Raw genomic sequence first — 20,004 nt, 5'->3', positions numbered from 1 at the left:
TAAACGCGCTTCAAAATTAATTCTCCATTTACTGCACACTACCATATTAGTTTACTGTAATAAGCTATCAATATTACACTTTAAACAATATTAATGAGCAAAAAACAAAGTAATTAATCACGATGCTCACTATCAAGATGGCGCTCGAACCGGAAGTCGTAGGAACCCCCTATTTAATGGCGTTTAAATGTCAAATTTAAGCTTCCAATGTAGCCCACAAGATGGCAGAACCTACAATGCACAAGAAAACGTACGTGAACTGTAGAGGCCGGCAGCAGTTGCTTTGGCTTGAAGTATCAATGCACATTTTATGTTTCCGATTCCACAAGACAGACCCTCCAACGCGCACGGCCCCTATAGGGTATTCCACAATTTTTTGTGAATGGTATCAGTCGATCCGGTTTGTTTTGAGGATCAAATGTCTGTAATGGGACCCATTGTCAAAAGCATAACAAAAGTCACAAATGCCAAAGTCTGGCATCCGCACTTTACTGACGAAATGCTTCTAACAAATTGGCATTACATCGTGACGTCAGCATGAAAATTCGCTTTTGCTTAGAGGCCGTGGAAAACAAGGAAATTGCGATATTGTTGGTGATTTTGTATGTATGTATATTGTTGCTATACAATATATATTTTTAAATAAAATGTAAGAAATCGAATGGTAATATTATTATTTTTCTATTTGGAAGTAAAATGAAAAAAAATATTTTTATTTATTCTTTTGTATTTATTTATTATTCCCATATATTTTTAAGCTTCCAATTTATTATGATAAATTGCTCATTTTCTATCTATTTAACTAGATTTACCTAGTTATAAAATTCAACATGTGGAAACAAACCTATTATACTTACTTATAGATTAATAGAATAAATAAAAAATGTGTTATGTTGCAAAGACAATTTTATTTAACTTAGATATATTTACAAATAGCAATACCCAAACATTTATCAGTCCATACTAAATCATCTCTAACATTTCAGATGACAATATTTATATAAAAAGATTATTTCTGAGGTTAAACTTCACATACTTATGAAAAAGTAACAAATCTCTAAAGGCCCGAGCACACCGGATGCGTGCGCGATGTGCACGTGCGCTAAAATGTTGGAGCCGTGCATGCAAAGCGGTGTGCCGTCTCTCATAAGGATTTGTACATTACAACGCGCACGTGCAAGTCCACGCATACGCATCCGGTGTGCGCATGCCTTTAAAATATCTGATGATTTATGAAATGTAGAATCTTTTATTACTTTTATATAATTATATAAATATTGTCATTTTACACTTCATTCACTTTCTCTATAATAAATAAAAATGAACATTAAATATTTTTTTATAAAACTAAAATATTATTGCTGTTTTAGACATAACAATAAAAAAAACTATTTCTGAATTTATTATAATAATTACTTAAAAAATAATTCTATTTCAGTCAAATTTAAAAAGATATGTAATTAAAGGTACTAAGTGATATCGAAATGAAAATATTTTACAAAACTATTACTAGTGCAATTTCGTTGACAATTAATAATACCAACCAAAAGCTGCGCATACGCAATGTAACTAAAATTAATCGAAATTCATATTCACTAAAGATATGTAAAAATAATACACAATAATTATAATACAAAATAGAAGTTACATTTCTCAAAAACTAAAAATGTTTCTCCAAAATCTAAATGTATCGTGAAACTACCCAATTTTGCCAAACTTTACACCGTATAACGTATACACTACCGCTCAGAACTATTTAGGCACTCGTAATTTTTTCCATACAATTGTATACAAAATCGACTTTCAGAATTATACCGCTAAGTCGCAGTCGGGTAACTGTTTTTTGTGGAGTTTACTTTTTTAATTTAACAGACATATCGAGCTTGAAAATGATGTGCAGAATATTCGTGTACATTGCTTATTTACCAAATGGCAAGCGTAAAAAAATCCATAAATCGTTTTCCAGTACAAAATCGTTTTATTTTGTACTAGACATAAGGGTTTATTAAATCGTTGCATAAAGTAAACTCGAAATTTTAAAGGATGTCTTTGGCAACAATTTGAGGCTTAATATGAAAAATTCAATCCAACATGTAAGAGAGTCATTTGCTTGCGATCGAACAGTATGATTATGAAAACAATTTTTGTATACAATTGTATAGTGAAAATTGCGGGTGCCTAAATACTTTTGAAAGTTACGCACACACTAGCGAATGTGTCAGTGTAAAGTCAGTGTCAAGCTCGTGGTAAGGGCTAATATCATTTTGTGAAATGTACCTACATACATACATATAGTCACGCCTATTTCCCGGTTTTCAAATGTAACCTCTAAATTATATCAGATTATTTTGAATGTTTAATCACTAAGAGGGAAATGGCTTTTGACTAGGCATATGGCTAAATATTTACCAAATCAGTCACAAATGAGGAATGCTTTATATACAAATAAAGGCCGGATCACACCGGCTGCGTGTGCGTCGACGTGCACGTGCGCTAAAATGTTGGAACCGTGCACGCACACGTCACGCAAGCGGTGTGACGTCTCGCATAAGGGTCTGTATATTACAACGCACACGCATCCGGTGTGCACAGGCCTTAAATGGGAAATGTATGTACATATTAAAGTATAAATGTCTTTTCTAAAACTATGAAATAAACAGTCTATACTTAATACTTAAGGGTATGGCAATAACTTAGAGGATATAACCAAACGGAGTAGCCATTAACAGGAATTCCCCTGTGTCGAAAATAGTCGGCCAATGGTCATACACAATGTATGGACTGACGTTTATCTGACATGGCTATTTTACGTTACGTATACATTTGACGTTCCCCTCCCCCGCAAAAATCGGCCACTTTTTTGTACAGAAAATTACAGACGTGGCGTCTCAGTTTGGTTATATCCTCTAAGGATGGAAATGATTCAATATATGCACCTGTTTCCATCTGTGCCCGTCGGGGACAAATGGGAACACACTTTTAATAACTAGCGTAGGTAATTTGATTTCAGGCAAAAATATTACACTCACATTCACAATATTCGAATATTACAATTTACTTCACTTGGGGATCTTATACATCTCTAAACTTAATGTATTAACTATGGAGATTATTGGCATTAATATGCCGCTCGTAATTTGTCCCTAGAGTTAGACCAAGCTAAGTTGGCAACGATTTTGATAGCACAGACTGCACAAGTGTTATTTAAACGTCATAATTTCATAGAAGTTTGAAATAACACTTGCACTATCTGGGTTATCAAAATCGCTGCCAACTTAGCTTGGTCTAACTCTATCTATCATTTTGTCATTTATGCTCGTTAGAAAGAGACATCTAACACAATTTTGCTAAGTGTTATGAACAATATAAGGCCGCTTTACCACTGAGGCGGAAATGAGCGGAGATGAGAGAATTTCCTCAGTGGAAAGGAAGCTTAATTATAAGATTATACATCTCTGTTATATTTTAAAATATTGACATATTGGATACATACTAATGTTTTCTATAGCACTAGTTTATAAGACTGTTTGCATAACAGTCTCCTGACGAGAAATATTTCATATGAATTCATATTGACGCTTGGAGACCTTTTACACCTCCAAATCTTATAATATTTTCTGTCACTGGGAATCTTTTATATCTCTTTAAAATTATCTTCATATTATTCTTACCTGTGTGTGGTGTATTCCCACTTGTCCCCGTCGAGCACAGGTGGGAATAAACGCTTCATATAAACCATTCCCATCTGTCCCCGCCTCATGTATGGTGGCGGTCAAATGGGAATACATCTGTGTCTTGTTAATTCAAATTTACATTTAATTCCCTTCTAAATTTAAAAATCTAGAACTATAATATAACAATATATACACGCTATCCAAGATTGCCCATTCATTGATATAAAGATTATTGCTACTTTTAGGAATATTAAAAAAAAGTCTAATATAAACTGAAATAAATGTGACGTCTTCAACCAAAAGGTACCACATTGTCGGTAGTCGATAAGGTTGATTTCTAATCAAAGCTATATGCAAATAGCGCCTTCTGACAAGCGACAATAAGTACCCTTTTGGTTGAAAATGGCACAAATATCTTACACTAAAGAAAAAGTGACCAAGTCCAAAATATTAAAATAATTTGATTTGTTCCCTAGTTGGAACTGTTGGAAGTCTTAAATAAACTTTGACATTTTCATTGCCAATATACTCATGGAGAAATTAAGAGGAACACAAAAAAAACAGGAATACAGCATAACCTAAAGTAATTTCAAAATTAGTAATTACTTATTTCGAAAATAAGTTTTTGGCAAAAATTTAATTTTTGGTACAAGCTTTTATCGCTGACTGTACTTTCTTTCCACAGGCAACTAATACTTATCAAGATAATTCTAAAAACCCCAAACACAATTAGGTTGCGTTGTTTTATCACAGAGTTCCTATGACCACCTCCTGTCTCCATCATCAGATCAGCTCGATGGTATCATAATATTGCATTGTCACCCGACTTACGTGCGTATGCAAATTATCAGCTTCATCGGAAACCGAGAAGATGGTTAAATTAGTTACCTTTAGATTCCATTACATAGTTACATACAGGTCGACCTAATAAAAGCGTTAAAAAACTTTTTTTTTGTGTTCCTCTAAATTTGTGCCATTTTCAACCAAAAGGGTACTTATTGTCGCTTGTCAGTAAGGCGCTATTTCCATAGAGCTTCAATTAGAAATCAACCTTATCAACAAGGGACAAAGAGGTAGCTTTTTGGTTAAAAACGTCATATTTGTCCATGAGTGTATGTATAAACATACAGGTTTTGACATCGGGCCACAAGCTTTGAGTATCATAGAATCAGTCATACAACTTTGGTTATAATTAGAAATGGCAAGACCAAACTTTTCACAAAAGTACTGCTAAAGAATGTTAAATATAGTTTAGCATAGTCAGTTGGTATTTTGTCTGTCTTCTAGAAATCAATTTACGCTCAAGTCATCTCGCATCGCAAAAACACAAAAGACCTTTCGTTCCTAACCCCGTCACCAGTGACGCGGCCGGCTCGTGACGATAGCAAAGGCCACATAGCGGGATGGGGAGACCGTTAACGCGTCTGTAATGGTTGTCATTTTGTAAATGTGTGGGTGATTACCATTGCCCGCCGACTCCCATTACCCGCTAACTTATATTACCAGCCGACTCCCATTACCCGCCGACTCCCATTACCAACTGACTCCAATTACCCGCTGACTCCTATTACCCGGTGACTCTCATTACCCGGTTATCCCCTATTATGCATAATTGTATAATGACCTCTATCTAGCGCGGACAGCAGCGGCGGTGGCGGCGACGGCTAAGATGGCGCTCAAGATGGCGGCGGCGGGCGGCGGCATGTCCCACAGCCCGCGCACCACCGCGCCACCCATGTACGCCACCGACATTATCAGCCCAAGGGCACAGCATCTGAAACAAGCATCAAACATCAAATATTTATTCAGCAAATAGACCACAGGGGCACTTTTACATGTCAATATTGACAAGCAATAAAATCAACCAAAAATTACAAAAAAAAAACAAAAACAATTACAAATATCAAAGAAAGATATAACTCCGTAATAGATGGATACAGTCTAAGGAAAAAACGTGCCTCGAAAATCAAGAAATTTTGATTCTCGTTCAGAGGGCGCTACTAGTTTTGGCCTACAGTCGTATAGATGGCGTAGACGGTTTCGTTTGTTATTTAACAATTTTAACGCATATCAGTGAAAGAACATGGGTCAAAATCATAAAAATAATTAATGCAAATAAAAGAAATCATTTATCTATATTTAAATACATTCTATCGTATTTTTATAAATCTTCTTTTTAGCTTTGAAGTGTGTCGACAGATGGCAGTGAATTTACTGGGGTTACAAAATTTACTATGACGCTCTAGTATAAGTTACTCTATGCAAATATGAAATCAATAAAATATTAGATACAGTCTAAATGTCAAATTACACAATAAAAACTAATTAATAATATACAAACAACAGACGAGTACTAAAATTGTTTAGAGATGTAAAAGTCTAGGTGTCAGATATAAAAAAAAAAAACATCAAATTATCCTTAAAGGTGTAAAGAGTCTCCAAGACTTGAATTGTTATTTAAGTAATTAAAAGATAAGAAATTAAATCAGTTACTAAAAAGTTCGGAACCCTCGGTGGGCGAGTCCGACTCGCACTTGGCTGGTTTTTTTTTAGTTTTTCGTAAATAACTCGTAAACGGTAGCCCATAGCAAAAAATTGTCCAGTACGTAAATAATCTATATAAAATTTCCTACAAAATAAATATTAAAAAACTAAGGGATTCAGATGGTGATTGGACCATGGGATCTTTAAATAGGGCATTTTCTATGAAAATGGACCTTATTGTCGATGGCGCTTACGCCGCACAGCATCGCGCGGAATAGTATTTATATCGGAGCATCGTTAACAATGGCGTAAGCGCCATCGACATAAGGTCCCTTTTTATAGAAAATACCACAAATTACCTCAAATTAGCAGGATACGAATCCACGATCCCCACGCAAGCAATGTAAAACACCAGAGTGAGGAACACCCTGTATATCGCTTCCACCACGTATAGTGCCGTCTCGCTCTGCACGACGTAGATAGAGGGAGACAGGAACACGCATATCGCGCACAGGATCACTGTAAACAATGGTGTTAAATAAGTTTTTTGACAAAAAATTAAATCATTTGGTCTTTTTAGGGTTCCGTACCGAAAGGGTAAAAACGGGACCCTATTACTAAGACTTTGCTGTCCGTCTGTCCGTTTGTCACCAGGCTGTATCTCATGAACCGTGATAGCTACAGTTGAAATTTTTACAGATGATGTATTTCTGTTGCCGCTATAACAACAAATACTAAAAACAGAATAATATAAATATTTAAATGGGGCTCCCATACAACAAACGTGATTTTTTTGCTCTTTTATTCCGTAATGGTACGGAACCCTTCGTGCGCGAGTCCGACTCGCACTTGGCCGGTTTTTTGATTATTTAAGATTAAAGTTAAATAATCATGTTTTTTGCTCTACAAAAAGTCGTTTAAGCGCTTTTATATTACAAATTTTATTTTATCAGTGCTAATTATATCTACTTTTAAAGAAACCTAAGCGCAGTGAAGGTTTAAAAAAAACTTACCTTTTGGTGAAAATTTCCCGCTTAAAGCAAGCGTAGGGGCAAAAATGGCGGCAAATAAGCCAGCCAGTATAGTAGCGAGCGCCGCGTGCGCCTGTTCTCGTAGAGCCCCGGCGAGGCGCCACGTGAGAGGCGCCTCGCGGAGGCACGCGAGCCGCATGCCTCGTACGACCGTGTTGCGCAGTTCCGACCACAAGTCGATCTCGCGCCCCACTGTTATGTCTGTGTCGATTATGCTGAAAAAAATGGTTTCATAAACGTCTTTTCTAATTCATACTAATATTACAAATGCGAAAGTCTGTCTGTCTGTCTGTGTCTGTGTGTTCCCTCTTCCGCTAAATCGATTTAAATGAAATTTGGCATAGAGATAGGTTGAGGCCCCGAGAAGGACATAGGAGAGTTTTTATCCCGAAAATCATCCCTTAAGAAAGTAAAAAGCGGGGTGGAATTGAGATAATTAATGAAGTGCCTGCTAATTTGTGTGCATAATATGCTCAAATTGAATGATTGCTATGTGATTTTTTCCAGGCGCTATACTTTAGCTGCTGTTACTAAGTCCACGCAGACGTAGTCGCGGGCAAAAGCTAGTCTAAAATACGGTAAACTCTTGGAGACCACAGGCAGACAATACCAAAAACCTATAAGACCCAAAGGTCTAACTTTTCATATAGTGAAATTTTATTCACCAACCATATTCTGCGTAGTAAATTTATAGATCATACTAAACAACTTTTTTTATGGGACCAAATGTGACGTTTTCAACTAAAAGGTACCACATTGTCACTTGTTGATAAGGTTGATTTCTAATTGAAGCTATATGGAAATAGCGCCTTACTGACAAGCGACAATAAGTACCCTTTTGGTTGAAAATGGCACAAATCATGAAATTCGCGATTTCGGAGTTGGTCCCATAATAAAAGTAGCTCAGTTTAAGGAGTAGAATCGTGCCCTGAAAGCCCCATGGTTAGAAACACCCTGTATAACGTTATTTAACAGCCAGTGTAGGAGAACCAATAGAGGTTACATTTTCTTTCTGCAGATTACCGCGGAATTTCTTTGTAGTTTTACATGTAAAATGTATAATTGTGCCATTTTCAACCAAAAGGTACCACATTGTCGCTTGTTGATAAGGTTGATTTCTAATTGAAGCTATATGGAAATAGCGCCCTACTGACAAGCGACAATAAGTACCCTTTTGGTTGAAAATGGCACAAATCATGAAATTCGCGATTTCGGAGTTGGTCCCATAATAAAAGTAGCTCAGTTTAGGGAGTAGAATCGAGCCCTAAAAGCCCCATGGTTAGAAACACCCTGTATAACGTTATTTAACAGCCAGTGTAGGAGAACCAATAGAGGTTACATTTTCTTTCTGCAGATTACCGCGGAATTTCTTTGTAGTTTTACATGTAAAATGTATAATTGTGCCGTTTTCAACCAAAAGGTACCACATTGTCGCTTGTTGATAAGGTTGATTTCTAATTGAAGCTATATGGAAATAGCGCCCTACTGACAAGCGACAATAAGTACCCTTTTGGTTGAAAATGGCACAAATCATGAAATTCGCGATTTCGGAGTTGGTCCCATAATAAAAGTAGCTCAGTTTAGGGAGTAGAATCGAGCCCTAAAAGCCCCATGGTTAGAAACACCCTGTATAACGTTATTTAACAGCCAGTGTAGGAGAACCAATAGAGGTTACATTTCCTTTCTGCAGACTACCGCGGAATTTCTTTGTAGTTTTACATGTAAAATGTATAATTGTGCCGTTTTCAACCAAAAGGTACCACATTGTCGCTTGTTGATAAGGTTGATTTCTAATTGAAGCTATATGGAAATAGCGCCTTACTGACAAACGACAATAAGTACCCTTTTGGTTGAAAATGGCACAATTATTGGTGCAATAATAGTACATTACCGCATGTGATAGCATCATATCTCTAAACGTTAACTTTTCTAATTTTTACTAGATTAAAGTAAAAAATACTTACGTAGTATTCACAAACAGCGACCCAGTGAAGTACGCATACGAAGTCTTGATATTAGAAAACGCCACATCGTAAAAACAGCAATTCCTAAACGCCGCATGTGATAACATCATATCTCTAAACGTGATTTTTTGCATTTTTACTAAATTAAAGTGAAAAATACTTACGTAGTATTCACAAACAGCGACCCAGTGAAGTACGCATACGAAGTCTTGATATTAGAAAACGCCACATCGTAGAAAGAGCAATTCCTAAACGCCGCATGTGACAGCATCATATCTCTAAACGTTAACTTTTCTAATTTTTACTAAATTAAAGTAAAAACTACTTACGTAGTATTCACAAACAGCGACCCAGTGAAGTACGCATAAGATGTCTTGATATTAGAAAACGCCACATCTTAGAAAGAGCAATTCCTAAACGCCGCATGTGACAGCACCATATCTCTAAACGTACATTTTTCGAATTTTTACTAAATTAAAGTAAAAAATACTTACGTAGTATTCACAAACAGCGACCCAGTGAAGTACGCATAAGAAGTCTTGATATTAGAAAACGCCACATCGTAGAAAGAGCAATTCCTAAACGCCGCATGTGATAGCATCATATCTCTAAACGTAAATTTTTCAAATTTTTACTAAATTAAAGTAAAAAATACTTACGTAGTATTCACAAACAGTGACCCAGTGAAGTACGCATAACATGTCTTGATATTAGAAATCGCCACATCGTAGAAACAGCAATTCCTAAACGCCGCATGTGATAGCATCATATCTCTAAACGTACATTTTTCGAATTTTTACTAGATTAAAGTAAAAAATACTTACGTAGTATTCACAAACAGCGACCCAGTGAAGTACGCATAAGATGTCTTGATATTAGAAAACGCCACATCGTAAAAAGAGCAATTCCTAAACGCCGCATGTGATAGCATCATATCTCTAAAAGTGCATTTAGAGAACGTCACGTTCCGATATTCCACGTTTTCGAGTGTTTCGTTGAAGTGGCGATTTTCGTATGTAGCATTTTCGATGATTACTTTCGACGCTTCGAATTTTTGGTTCTCGATGGACAGGACGGCTGACGGTATGTGTGATGCGAGGAAGAACTGAAAAAGAAATTAGTTTTTGTTTACTCCCTTAAGCACAAGGGTGTCTGAAATAGAGATGTTGACATGAATCGCGAATACCATGAATATACATGTCCCAGCCATTGGACACAGCCGAAATGTACATATGCACTAGGGTATTTAGAACCAGTATACAAAGTTTCATAACAAACGGTGTAGCGGTTACGAAGAAATTCACGAATTACGTTTTTTTTTCTTTGGAGCAGCCTGTATGTGTTAGTAGCTCCTGAGGTAATAAATAGTATGAAACCTTCTTCGACCTTTTTGATTATCTTTTTAGGGTTCCGTACCTCAAAAGGAAAAAACCCTTATAGGATCACTCGTGCGTCTGTCTGTCTGTCTGTCTGTCCGTCTGTCACAGCCTATTTTCTCCGAAACTACTGGACCAATTAAGTTGAAATTTGGTACACATATGTAAGTTTGTGACCCAAAGATGGACATGTAACGTAAACATATTAATTTTGAACACGGGGGCCACTTTTGGGGGGTAAATGAGAAAATTAAAAAATAAAGTTTGTCAAACTATATCGTGTTACATATCAAATGAAAGAGTTCTTTGTGAGAATCTCAAATATATATTTTTTATAATTTTTAAGTAAATAGTTTAGAAGTTATTCAAGAAAATAGGCAAAAAATGACCATTCCCCCCCCCTTTATCTCCGAAACTACTGGGTCAAAAATTTGGAAAAAAATACACAAAATAGATCTTTACCTATAGATCACCGGAAAACCTATTAGAAATGTGCAGTCAAGCGTGAGTCGGACTTAATTACTTAGTTTTTGATCCGACCCCTACGGGTTTTTTAAAGACATTTCACATAAAAGATATATTGTTTACATTGTGTAATGTACGGAACCCTTGGAACGCGAGTCCGACTCGCACTTGTTTGTATTTCGTTCTAATTAAAAAAGTATTAACGTTGCAAAAGCATTCCTGAGAAGCAACCCTACGTGGGATTTCAGGGTTTGTCCAATGGCTAAGGTCACCCTGTATAAAAAATATATAAAATTGTATGTTTTTACCATAGCAGGTAATATTAGAATGCTGAAAATCATATTTTGTAAGTATAAATATTCAGGTAAAAGTCAATACAAAAACAAAAACAATTCAATAAACTTAAGACTAAACTTAAGCCTAGTCAAAAAGTCCCCCACGAGTCGTCCCCGGCGCAAAGGTGCCCATCACACTAGCCGCGTTACCACGTTGAATTGCGATGGACAACCTTTGCACCAGGTACGAACCCGCGCGGGCGTCAGATCCCCTCTCCCTAACGCGACGTCCCACTTCCCTGATAAAGGCAATGGCCTCTGACCCCCAGCACCCAGTAGTTTCAAACGCCAGGGGTACAAAAAAAAACTAAAAAAAAAAAAATATATAAATATGCGTAATAAATTAATTAAAAATAATTAAAAGTATTTAAAATAATGCCCAGCATCACGTGACTGCAAAGGCAAATCGGAGCGCGTGAGAAACACCACAGACAAGTTGTCAAACCTGCCCGCGCAGCATGGTTTCCCCTATCACTAAGTCTGTCACTTTCGCACTCACATACTTGTTAGAACGTGACAGGCATGGTGATAAGCGTACCGTGCTACGACTCCTGCCCGCGCAGCATGGTTTCCCCTATCACTAAGTCTGTCACTTTCGCACTCACATACTTGTTAGAACGTGACAGGCATGGTGATAAGCGTACCGTGCTACGACTGCTGCCCGCGCAGCATGGTTTCCCCTATCACTAAGTCTGTCACTTTCGCACTCACATACTTGTTAGAACGTGACAGGCATGGTGATAAGCGTACCGTGCTACGACTCCTGCCCGCGCAGCATGGTTTCCCCTATCACTAAGTCCGTCACTTTCGCACTCACATACTTGTTAGAACGTGACAGGCATGGTGATAAGCGTACCGTGCTACGACTGCTGCCCGCGCAGCATGGTTTCCCCTATCACTAAGTCCGTCACTTTCGCACTCACATACTTGTTAGAACGTGACAGGCATGGTGATAAGCGTACCGTGCTACGACTCCTGCCCGCGCAGCATGGTTTCCCCTATCACTAAGTCTGTCACTTTCGCACTCACATACTTGTTAGAACGTGACAGGCATGGTGATAAGCGTACCGTGCTACGACTCCTGCCCGCGCAGCATGGTTTCCCCTATCACTAAGTCCGTCACTTTCGCACTCACATACTTGTTAGAACGTGACAGGCATGGTGATAAGCGTACCGTGCTACGACTGCTGCCCGCGCAGCATGGTTTCCCCTATCACTAAGTCTGTCACTTTCGCACTCACATACTTGTTAGAACGTGACAGGCATGGTGATAAGCGTACCGTGCTACGACTCCTGCCCGCGCAGCATGGTTTCCCCTATCACTAAGTCTGTCACTTTCACACTCACATACTTGTTAGAACGTGACAGGCATGGTGATAAGCGTACCGTGCTACGACTCCTGCCCGCGCAGCATGGTTTCCCCTATCACTAAGTCTGTCACTTTCGCACTCACATACTTGTTAGAACGTGACAGGCATGGTGATAAGCGTACCGTGCTACGACTCCTGCCCGCGCAGCATGGTTTCCCCTATCACTAAGTCCGTCACTTTCGCACTCACATACTTGTGAGAACGTGACAGGCATGGTGATAAGCGTACCGTGCTACGACTCCTGCCCGCGCAGCATGGTTTCCCCTATCACTAAGTCTGTCACTTTCGCACTCACATACTTGTTAGAACGTGACAGGCATGGTGATAAGCGTACCGTGCTACGACTCCTGCCCGCGCAGCATGGTTTCCCCTATCACTAAGTCTGTCACTTTCACACTCACATACTTGTTAGAACGTGACAGGCATGGTGATAAGCGTACCGTGCTACGACTCCTGCCCGCGCAGCATGGTTTCCCCTATCACTAAGTCTGTCACTTTCACACTCACATACTTGTTAGAACGTGACAGGCATGGTGATAAGCGTACCGTGCTACGACTCCTGCCCGCGCAGCATGGTTTCCCCTATCACTAAGTCTGTCACTTTCACACTCACATACTTGTTAGAACGTGACAGGCATGGTGATAAGCGTACCGTGCTACGACTCCTGCCCGCGCAGCATGGTTTCCCCTATCACTAAGTCCGTCACTTTCGCACTCACATACTTGTGAGAACGTGACAGGCATGGTGATAAGCGTACCGTGCTACGACTCCTGCCCGCGCAGCATGGTTTCCCCTATCACTAAGTCCGTCACTTTCGCACTCACATACTTGTGAGAACGTGACAGGCATGGTGATAAGCGTACCGTGCTACGACTCCTGCCCGCGCAGCATGGTTTCCCCTATCACTAAGTCCGTCGCTTTCGCACTTACATACTTGTTAGAACGTGACAGGCATGGTGATAAGCGTACCGTGCTACGACTCCTGGTGGTCCTCTGGCACTGACAGCAGTTTGTTTATCACATCGTTACGTCATCAAGATCACGTGACAGCTTGGAGCGTTATTGCGCGAAATTTAAACACTAAACTAATTAACGTCGATTTTTTATTAAAAATTTATTAATAAAAATTAAAAAAAAATTTTTTTGCAATAATTACGTGTATATCTATAAAATGAAAACAGTTCTAAAAATATAATATTGTCTTCGGTTACCGCGATAGTTTACTCATGAAATAAAACTATGAAAACGGATTATATCGCGTATATTGAATTTATTACAGCGTTCGTGGTTCGTTACAGTCACCCGTTGACCACGAACGCTGTAAAGGGTTCGAAACGTCGGGATGTATTATAAATTCAATATACGCGATATAATCCGTTTTCATAGTTTTATTTCAGTTCTAAAAATAGTCAACATCCCTATTATGCAAATTTGAACCCTATTACTTTGTAAGTTTAAGTTTCATCTTAAGTTTTATCTTTCTTAAAAAGCAAAGAGATAGGTGCGGGCTGAATAACAGCGCTGTGTCCTGAGCCTATTGTGGCACGCAGCATTTATAATATTATAATTCTTGTTAACTATAATTCTAAATGTCATATATGTATACACGGTGTTACTTGAGCCACTGAAAACCTGAGACACCCCAACAGTTTTTTTTATTTTGAACTCATCTTGATTATTGATTCTTTAATCCGATGAATATTTAAAAAAATATTAGTTGTTTAGTTTTCTTAACAATTCTATTCGACTGGTAATTCTACACAAGATGCTTCGTCGTTTTAGTGATATCAAACAATTGCTAGTTACCATCGTAAACACTGTTAACAGACCATTTGCATAATAAATAAAATAAAAATCATTTATTGCAGACTAAAAGGTCCATACATGGTTAGCAAACATTACAATCTTATTACTAGTGTTAGTAGCGCATAAAAACTAAAACTAAAAACTAAAACTAAAAACTAAAACTAAAAACTAGACGGCGAGTGCATGCAACCCCTGTCAACGGTTGAGCATGGGGCCATTTTCGCGCTCCATGAACACGCCCAGAATGCTGTTGGGTCATCAGTGAAGCGCACCTCTTGCGCATTATCGCCGCAAAGCTGTCAACTTGTGCCTCCGCAAACATACCAGAGGCACTACAAAATCGCGGCAACCCCATCAACACCCGGAACGCATACACTAGTGCGACGAGATAAGGTTTACCAATGGCCAGATAAGGGTGTTGCTCATTGACAAATAACGTGTCAAATGCTAGTTATTGATATTGTTGCATTACAGACCTGTAGAATGGGCATGTAAAAATAATAAATAATAAAAAATAAATTACCCCCATTAAAACATAGCGCGATCGATTCTCCTATCGATTCTGAACAAATTGTTTTTAGGTTTTCAGTGGGTCATGAAACACCGTGTATAATAGTTATTTAGTTCCTACTTGTATAATGTAAAACATTGCTTTAAATATGTACCTATTAAAAAAAATACGAAAAAAAAAAAACTGTTTTAATTTAAGCTTGTACCTACTACTGTTTTTTTTTACTGCGACAATAAATGACTTTTTATTTATTTTTTTAAGTTCAAAATCAGGTGGGAAATATATTCCCTCTGTATGTAAAATGCAGACTATAGTATACCTGTATAGCCATGGAGAAAAGCATGACGCCGCCGAGGGAAAACGTGGTGTTTCTGTACGCGCTCGAAAACAGCTGGAAGAACGCTTGCCAGAACTGCGAACAAAAAATATACATTAAAATACAAAAACAATACAAATACTCTTTATTCACACCTCACAAAAAAAAAATACAGGAACAAACAGAAGTAGAGGTAAACAACAAGCGGTCTTATCGTTAAAAAGCGATCTCTCCAAGATAACTCGAGCGGTTCAGCTTTGGAATGAGTTGTCTCCCTCCTTAAGGAAATCGCGGTCCGTTGCATCGCTTAAGGGGCAGTTAAGGAAACTGTGGCTATCGGACCAGAATTAACTGTTTGTGACTATGGATGTATATTTATTTTATAAAACGTAGGTATTATATATATTTGTTATACTGTTACTTCAAATTTTTATCTTATTTTATTTATTTTCGCCCTCTTTTATAAATTTATTGACTTTCCTCTAGTCTATTGTACGCAGTGCTATATTTGTCTACCGTTCTTCATCAATTCTCATCTACTCAAAGGTTAACTGGAAGAAATCCCTTAAAGGGATAAGTTCGCCTTTGTACTGCCTATTTCTGTGCCATATTTGTGTTCTATGTCTTTGTACAATAAAGAGTTTATACATACATACATACATAACTTTTAGGTATCGGGAAATTCGGGAATCGATAATATGTGTAAAAATATATTAAACGGATATTAAATTTATCAAATTAAATATTTTTAAACATAAATAAAAATATTAATTTTTAAACGTCAGTATTTTATAAGTAAAACTCATTTTTGCCTAGTAAACGAGTGAGTTATAACTTTTTTTCACAATTTATAACTCACGCGGAAACAATATACGCCTTTAGAGTTTTGAATGATTCACGGTTAGTTTCACTAGACTTATATTTGACCGGGATATAGACCGTGATTACCTTTTGTATTATTTATGAGCTCCCGATATCTTCAGTCACCCGTGAACATGATGCATGTAACTGCGTCGAAATATCGGGAGCTCATAAATAATAAAAAAGGTAATCACGGTCTATATCCCGGTCAATATAAGTCTAATATAGGCCTTCGTCCTTCAGTCCACCTGCATGAAATGAGATCTTTTTCGAGCGAGTGTGATGAAAATAAAGTGTTACCATTTTAACAGTGTGCCTGACGTGGTGCAAGGCCTGGGGCCGCTTGGGGGGCAGCTGCGGCGCCCCGGGGCGGTACTCGGCGGAGCCCGACGCGCACCAGCCGGCCCGGTTGCTGCTGTGGATGCTCTGGAACAACAAATATAATGCTGCAAAGGTTGCGTTCAGCTTATGGTTGGGCCGTGTCGTACGGCTGCGATCGTGGTCCAAAATGTCAAAGTCAAAGTCAAAATATTCTTTATTCAAATAGGCCTAGCAACAAGCACTTATTGCTAGGCCTAGGGCTAGGTTTTTATTGTGTTTGTAATCTGTCTTATGTACAATAAAGTGTTTACATACATACATACATACATACACTTTTAAATTGTCAAGTTTTACAAATATTAATAAATAAATAAAGCCTTTATTACTGACTTATTTTTTTAACAATAAAAAATATCTTTATATATATATTTCACTTATTCTAATTTGTGTTTCTGACATCCGGGACGTTTCCATTGTCAGTCTGCCCTTTGGCAAAGGCCTTTTACAAATATTACCTTAATCTAAATATCAGTATTGATGCAGTTATTAATGGTCTCGCCGGAAGATCAACGCTGATTTTCGGGTCGAGGCGAGACCATTTTCGTGGTAAACTTTAACTCCTATCTATTTTATATATGCTTATAATTTTAGTTATACTGCTGTATGTAATTTTAGTTTTAAGTTCACGAATAAAACATTTGATTCTTGATTCTTGTTTGTTGTGTTTTGTTGTTTGTTGTTGTGTGTTGTTGTTTGTTGTGTTTGTGTTTTGTTGTTTTATGTTGTGATGTTGTTTGTGTTGAATTGTTTTTTGTTGTTGTGTTGAATTGTTATTTTTTGTTGTTGTGTAACCGACTTTATAAAAATGAAAACTCTGTCTGTGTGTATGTACGTTCGCGATAAACTCAAAAACTACTAAACGAATTTTCATGCGGTTTTCACCTATTAATAGAGTAATTTTTGAAGAAGGTTTAGGTGTATAAATTGTGAAGGTTGTGTTGCTAGTATTAATAAGTTTTTGGCAAAAATTTCATTTTTGGTACAAGCTTTTATCGCTGACTGTACTTTTCTTTCCACGAACAACTAATACTCATCGAGGCAATTCTAAAAACCCCAAACACAATTAGAGTTCCTATGGCCACCTCCTGTCTTCATCATCAGATCAGCTCGATGGTACCATAATATTGCATTGTCACACGATTTACATATGTCTGCAATTTTTCAGCTTCAACGGAAACCGGGAAGTGGGTCAAATTTAACTTGCAAGATTTGATCCTTACAAACATGTTACATACATACTTTTATTTATCGTATGGCACATGAACATGTCACTGGATTATAATTTAAAAACAAAACTTATGGTTAGTAAGAATTTCGCCCTTCCCAGGTACGCGACTGCTTCATCTGACAGGATCTTAAAATCGTCTACATGGCCTGTGTATTTAGTAAGAGGGCATTCCAGAATGATGTGGTTGATGGTCTGATCCGGGTGCCCGCAGCTACAGGCAGAAGAGGAGCTCCCGCCCCATTTGTACCAGTGGTGGCCGCAGTTGCCAACTCCTGTTCTTAGGCGGTTAAGAGCGGACCACACCCGACGGGGTTCCTTAATGCCTGCTGGGGGTACTCGCAGGGGTAGAGCAGAGAAGGGGTTGGCTTGGTCTCTGAGGGCTTCCCATTCTGCGGTCCATGCCTCCTCCAGGGTACGGGTGGTCAGGGAATCTCCCATCAGTAATGCAGGGAGGTTTCGGGATTTAAGACATACATACTTACATAGGTACATTGCAAGTTAATAAAAAGCTTGTAAAAATAACGTAATGTGTTGTGTGTAACATACCTGATAAACAAGCATGGCGTCGACTTCCCTGCCGACATCTAGCAAATACCGCGGTGATTCCTGCGTCCATATCAGTGACACGAGCGATGCGAGGATTGGCAGCGTACACAACAGCAAATACCTAAACAACAATATAATTATTGACCGGGTGAAGTAATATTAAGACTAATCATGTTTGTCAGTCCGGCCCTGGAGAATGGACAGAAGGTGGCGAAAAAATGGCCGTAGGGCCGTAGCAATACTTCCTAACAATATACATAGCATGTCTGTACTATTTGTACTAACCTAATTTGGTAGTTTACCTGTGCCACGCAGAGAAATGCTCCCTATTTTATCCTTATCTTTAGAAATATATAAAACCTGTGCCACATAGAGAAATGCTCCTTATCTTATCCTTATCTTTAGAAGTATAATACCTGTGGCACGCAGAGAAATGCTCCTTATCTTTAGAAGTATAATACCTGTGCTCCACAGAGAAATGCTCCTCATCTTATCCTTATCTTTAGAAGTATAATACCTGTGCCAAGCAGAGAAATGCTCCTTATCTTATCCTTATCTTTAGAAGTATAATACCTGTGGCACGCAGAGAAATGCTCCTTATCTTTAGAAGTATAATACCTGTGCCCCACAGAGAAATGCTCCTCATCTTATTCTAATCTTTAGAAAAATAATATCTGTGGCACGCAGAGAATTGCTCCTTATCTTTAGAAGTATAATACCTGTGCCCCACAGAGAAATGCTCCTCATCTTACCCTTATCTTTAGAAGTATAATACCTGTGCCACGCAGAGAAATGCTCCTTATCTTATCCTTATCTTTAGAAGTATAATACCTGTGGCACGCAGAGAAATGCTACTTATCTTTAGAAGTATAATACCTGTGCCCCACAGAGAAATGCTCCTTATCTTATCCTTATCTTTAGAAGTATAATACCTGTGCCACGCAGAGAAATGCTCCTTATCGTCCAACAAAGCATCAGCCCCAGTCGGTGGTAACACTGCATGTGCGAGAGCGGCCGCTAGCAGAGCACCCACGCCGTGGGCGATGACTAGCATGGACAGCAGGCGGCGGCGGTGCGGGCGCGGGGACACCTCGTAGCAGTAGGAGTAGCATGTCGGCACTAGACCGCCTGAGCCGATGGCCGAGCAGAATCTGGAAAATGTTAATAAGGTTAATAATTGTCGAGTTAAAATATTCTTATTGTATTGTATTTATATTGTATATTTGTATTGTAAGGCCAGCGCCGACCCCGGCGCCGCCTGGTGAGGACAGTGTTGCTACACGCACCTGGCCATCATGAAGGTGCCGTAGGTGGGCATGAAGGCGGCGACGGCGGCGAACACGGCGTTGACGGCCAGCGCCGACACCGGCGCCGCCTGGTGAGGACAGTGTTGCTACACGCACCTGGCCATCATGAAGGTGCCGTAGGTGGGCATGAAGGCGGCGACGGCGGCGAACACGGCGTTGACGGCCAGCGCCGACACCGGCGCCGCCTGGTGAGGACAGTGTTGCTACACGCACCTGGCCATCATGAAGGTGCCGTAGGTGGGCATGAAGGCGGCGACGGCGGCGAACACGGCGTTGACGGCCAGCGCCGACACCGGCGCCGCCTGGTGAGGACAGTGTTGCTACACGCACCTGGCCATCATGAAGGTG

General features: G+C 38.9%; 1 protein-coding gene across 2 annotated transcripts in view; it reads right to left on the bottom strand.

The window, feature by feature from the left end:
• Window positions 1-888: 888 nt before the first annotated feature.
• The window catches only part of LOC134752666 (synaptic vesicle glycoprotein 2A-like), a 30,118-nt gene continuing 11,002 nt past the window's right edge, over window positions 889-20,004 (bottom strand). For both annotated transcript variants that reach the window (XM_063688342.1, XM_063688343.1), the window contains exons 6-13: window positions 19,282-19,500; window positions 18,350-18,470; window positions 16,495-16,620; window positions 15,337-15,429; window positions 9,978-10,258; window positions 7,172-7,404; window positions 6,518-6,677; window positions 889-5,448 (exon numbers count right to left, since the gene is read on the bottom strand). In XM_063688342.1, coding sequence (XP_063544412.1) covers window positions 5,301-5,448; window positions 6,518-6,677; window positions 7,172-7,404; window positions 9,978-10,258; window positions 15,337-15,429; window positions 16,495-16,620; window positions 18,350-18,470; window positions 19,282-19,500 — 1,381 coding nt within the window. In that variant the 3' untranslated portion in view covers window positions 889-5,300. The remainder of the gene's footprint in view (window positions 5,449-6,517; window positions 6,678-7,171; window positions 7,405-9,977; window positions 10,259-15,336; window positions 15,430-16,494; window positions 16,621-18,349; window positions 18,471-19,281; window positions 19,501-20,004) is intronic.

This window comes from Cydia strobilella, chromosome 25 (genome assembly GCF_947568885.1).
Source record: "Cydia strobilella chromosome 25, ilCydStro3.1, whole genome shotgun sequence".
Taxonomy (NCBI): domain Eukaryota; kingdom Metazoa; phylum Arthropoda; class Insecta; order Lepidoptera; family Tortricidae; genus Cydia; species Cydia strobilella.
The sequence above is the reverse complement of the archived record's forward strand: the minus strand, read 5'-3'. Positions and strand labels throughout refer to the sequence as shown.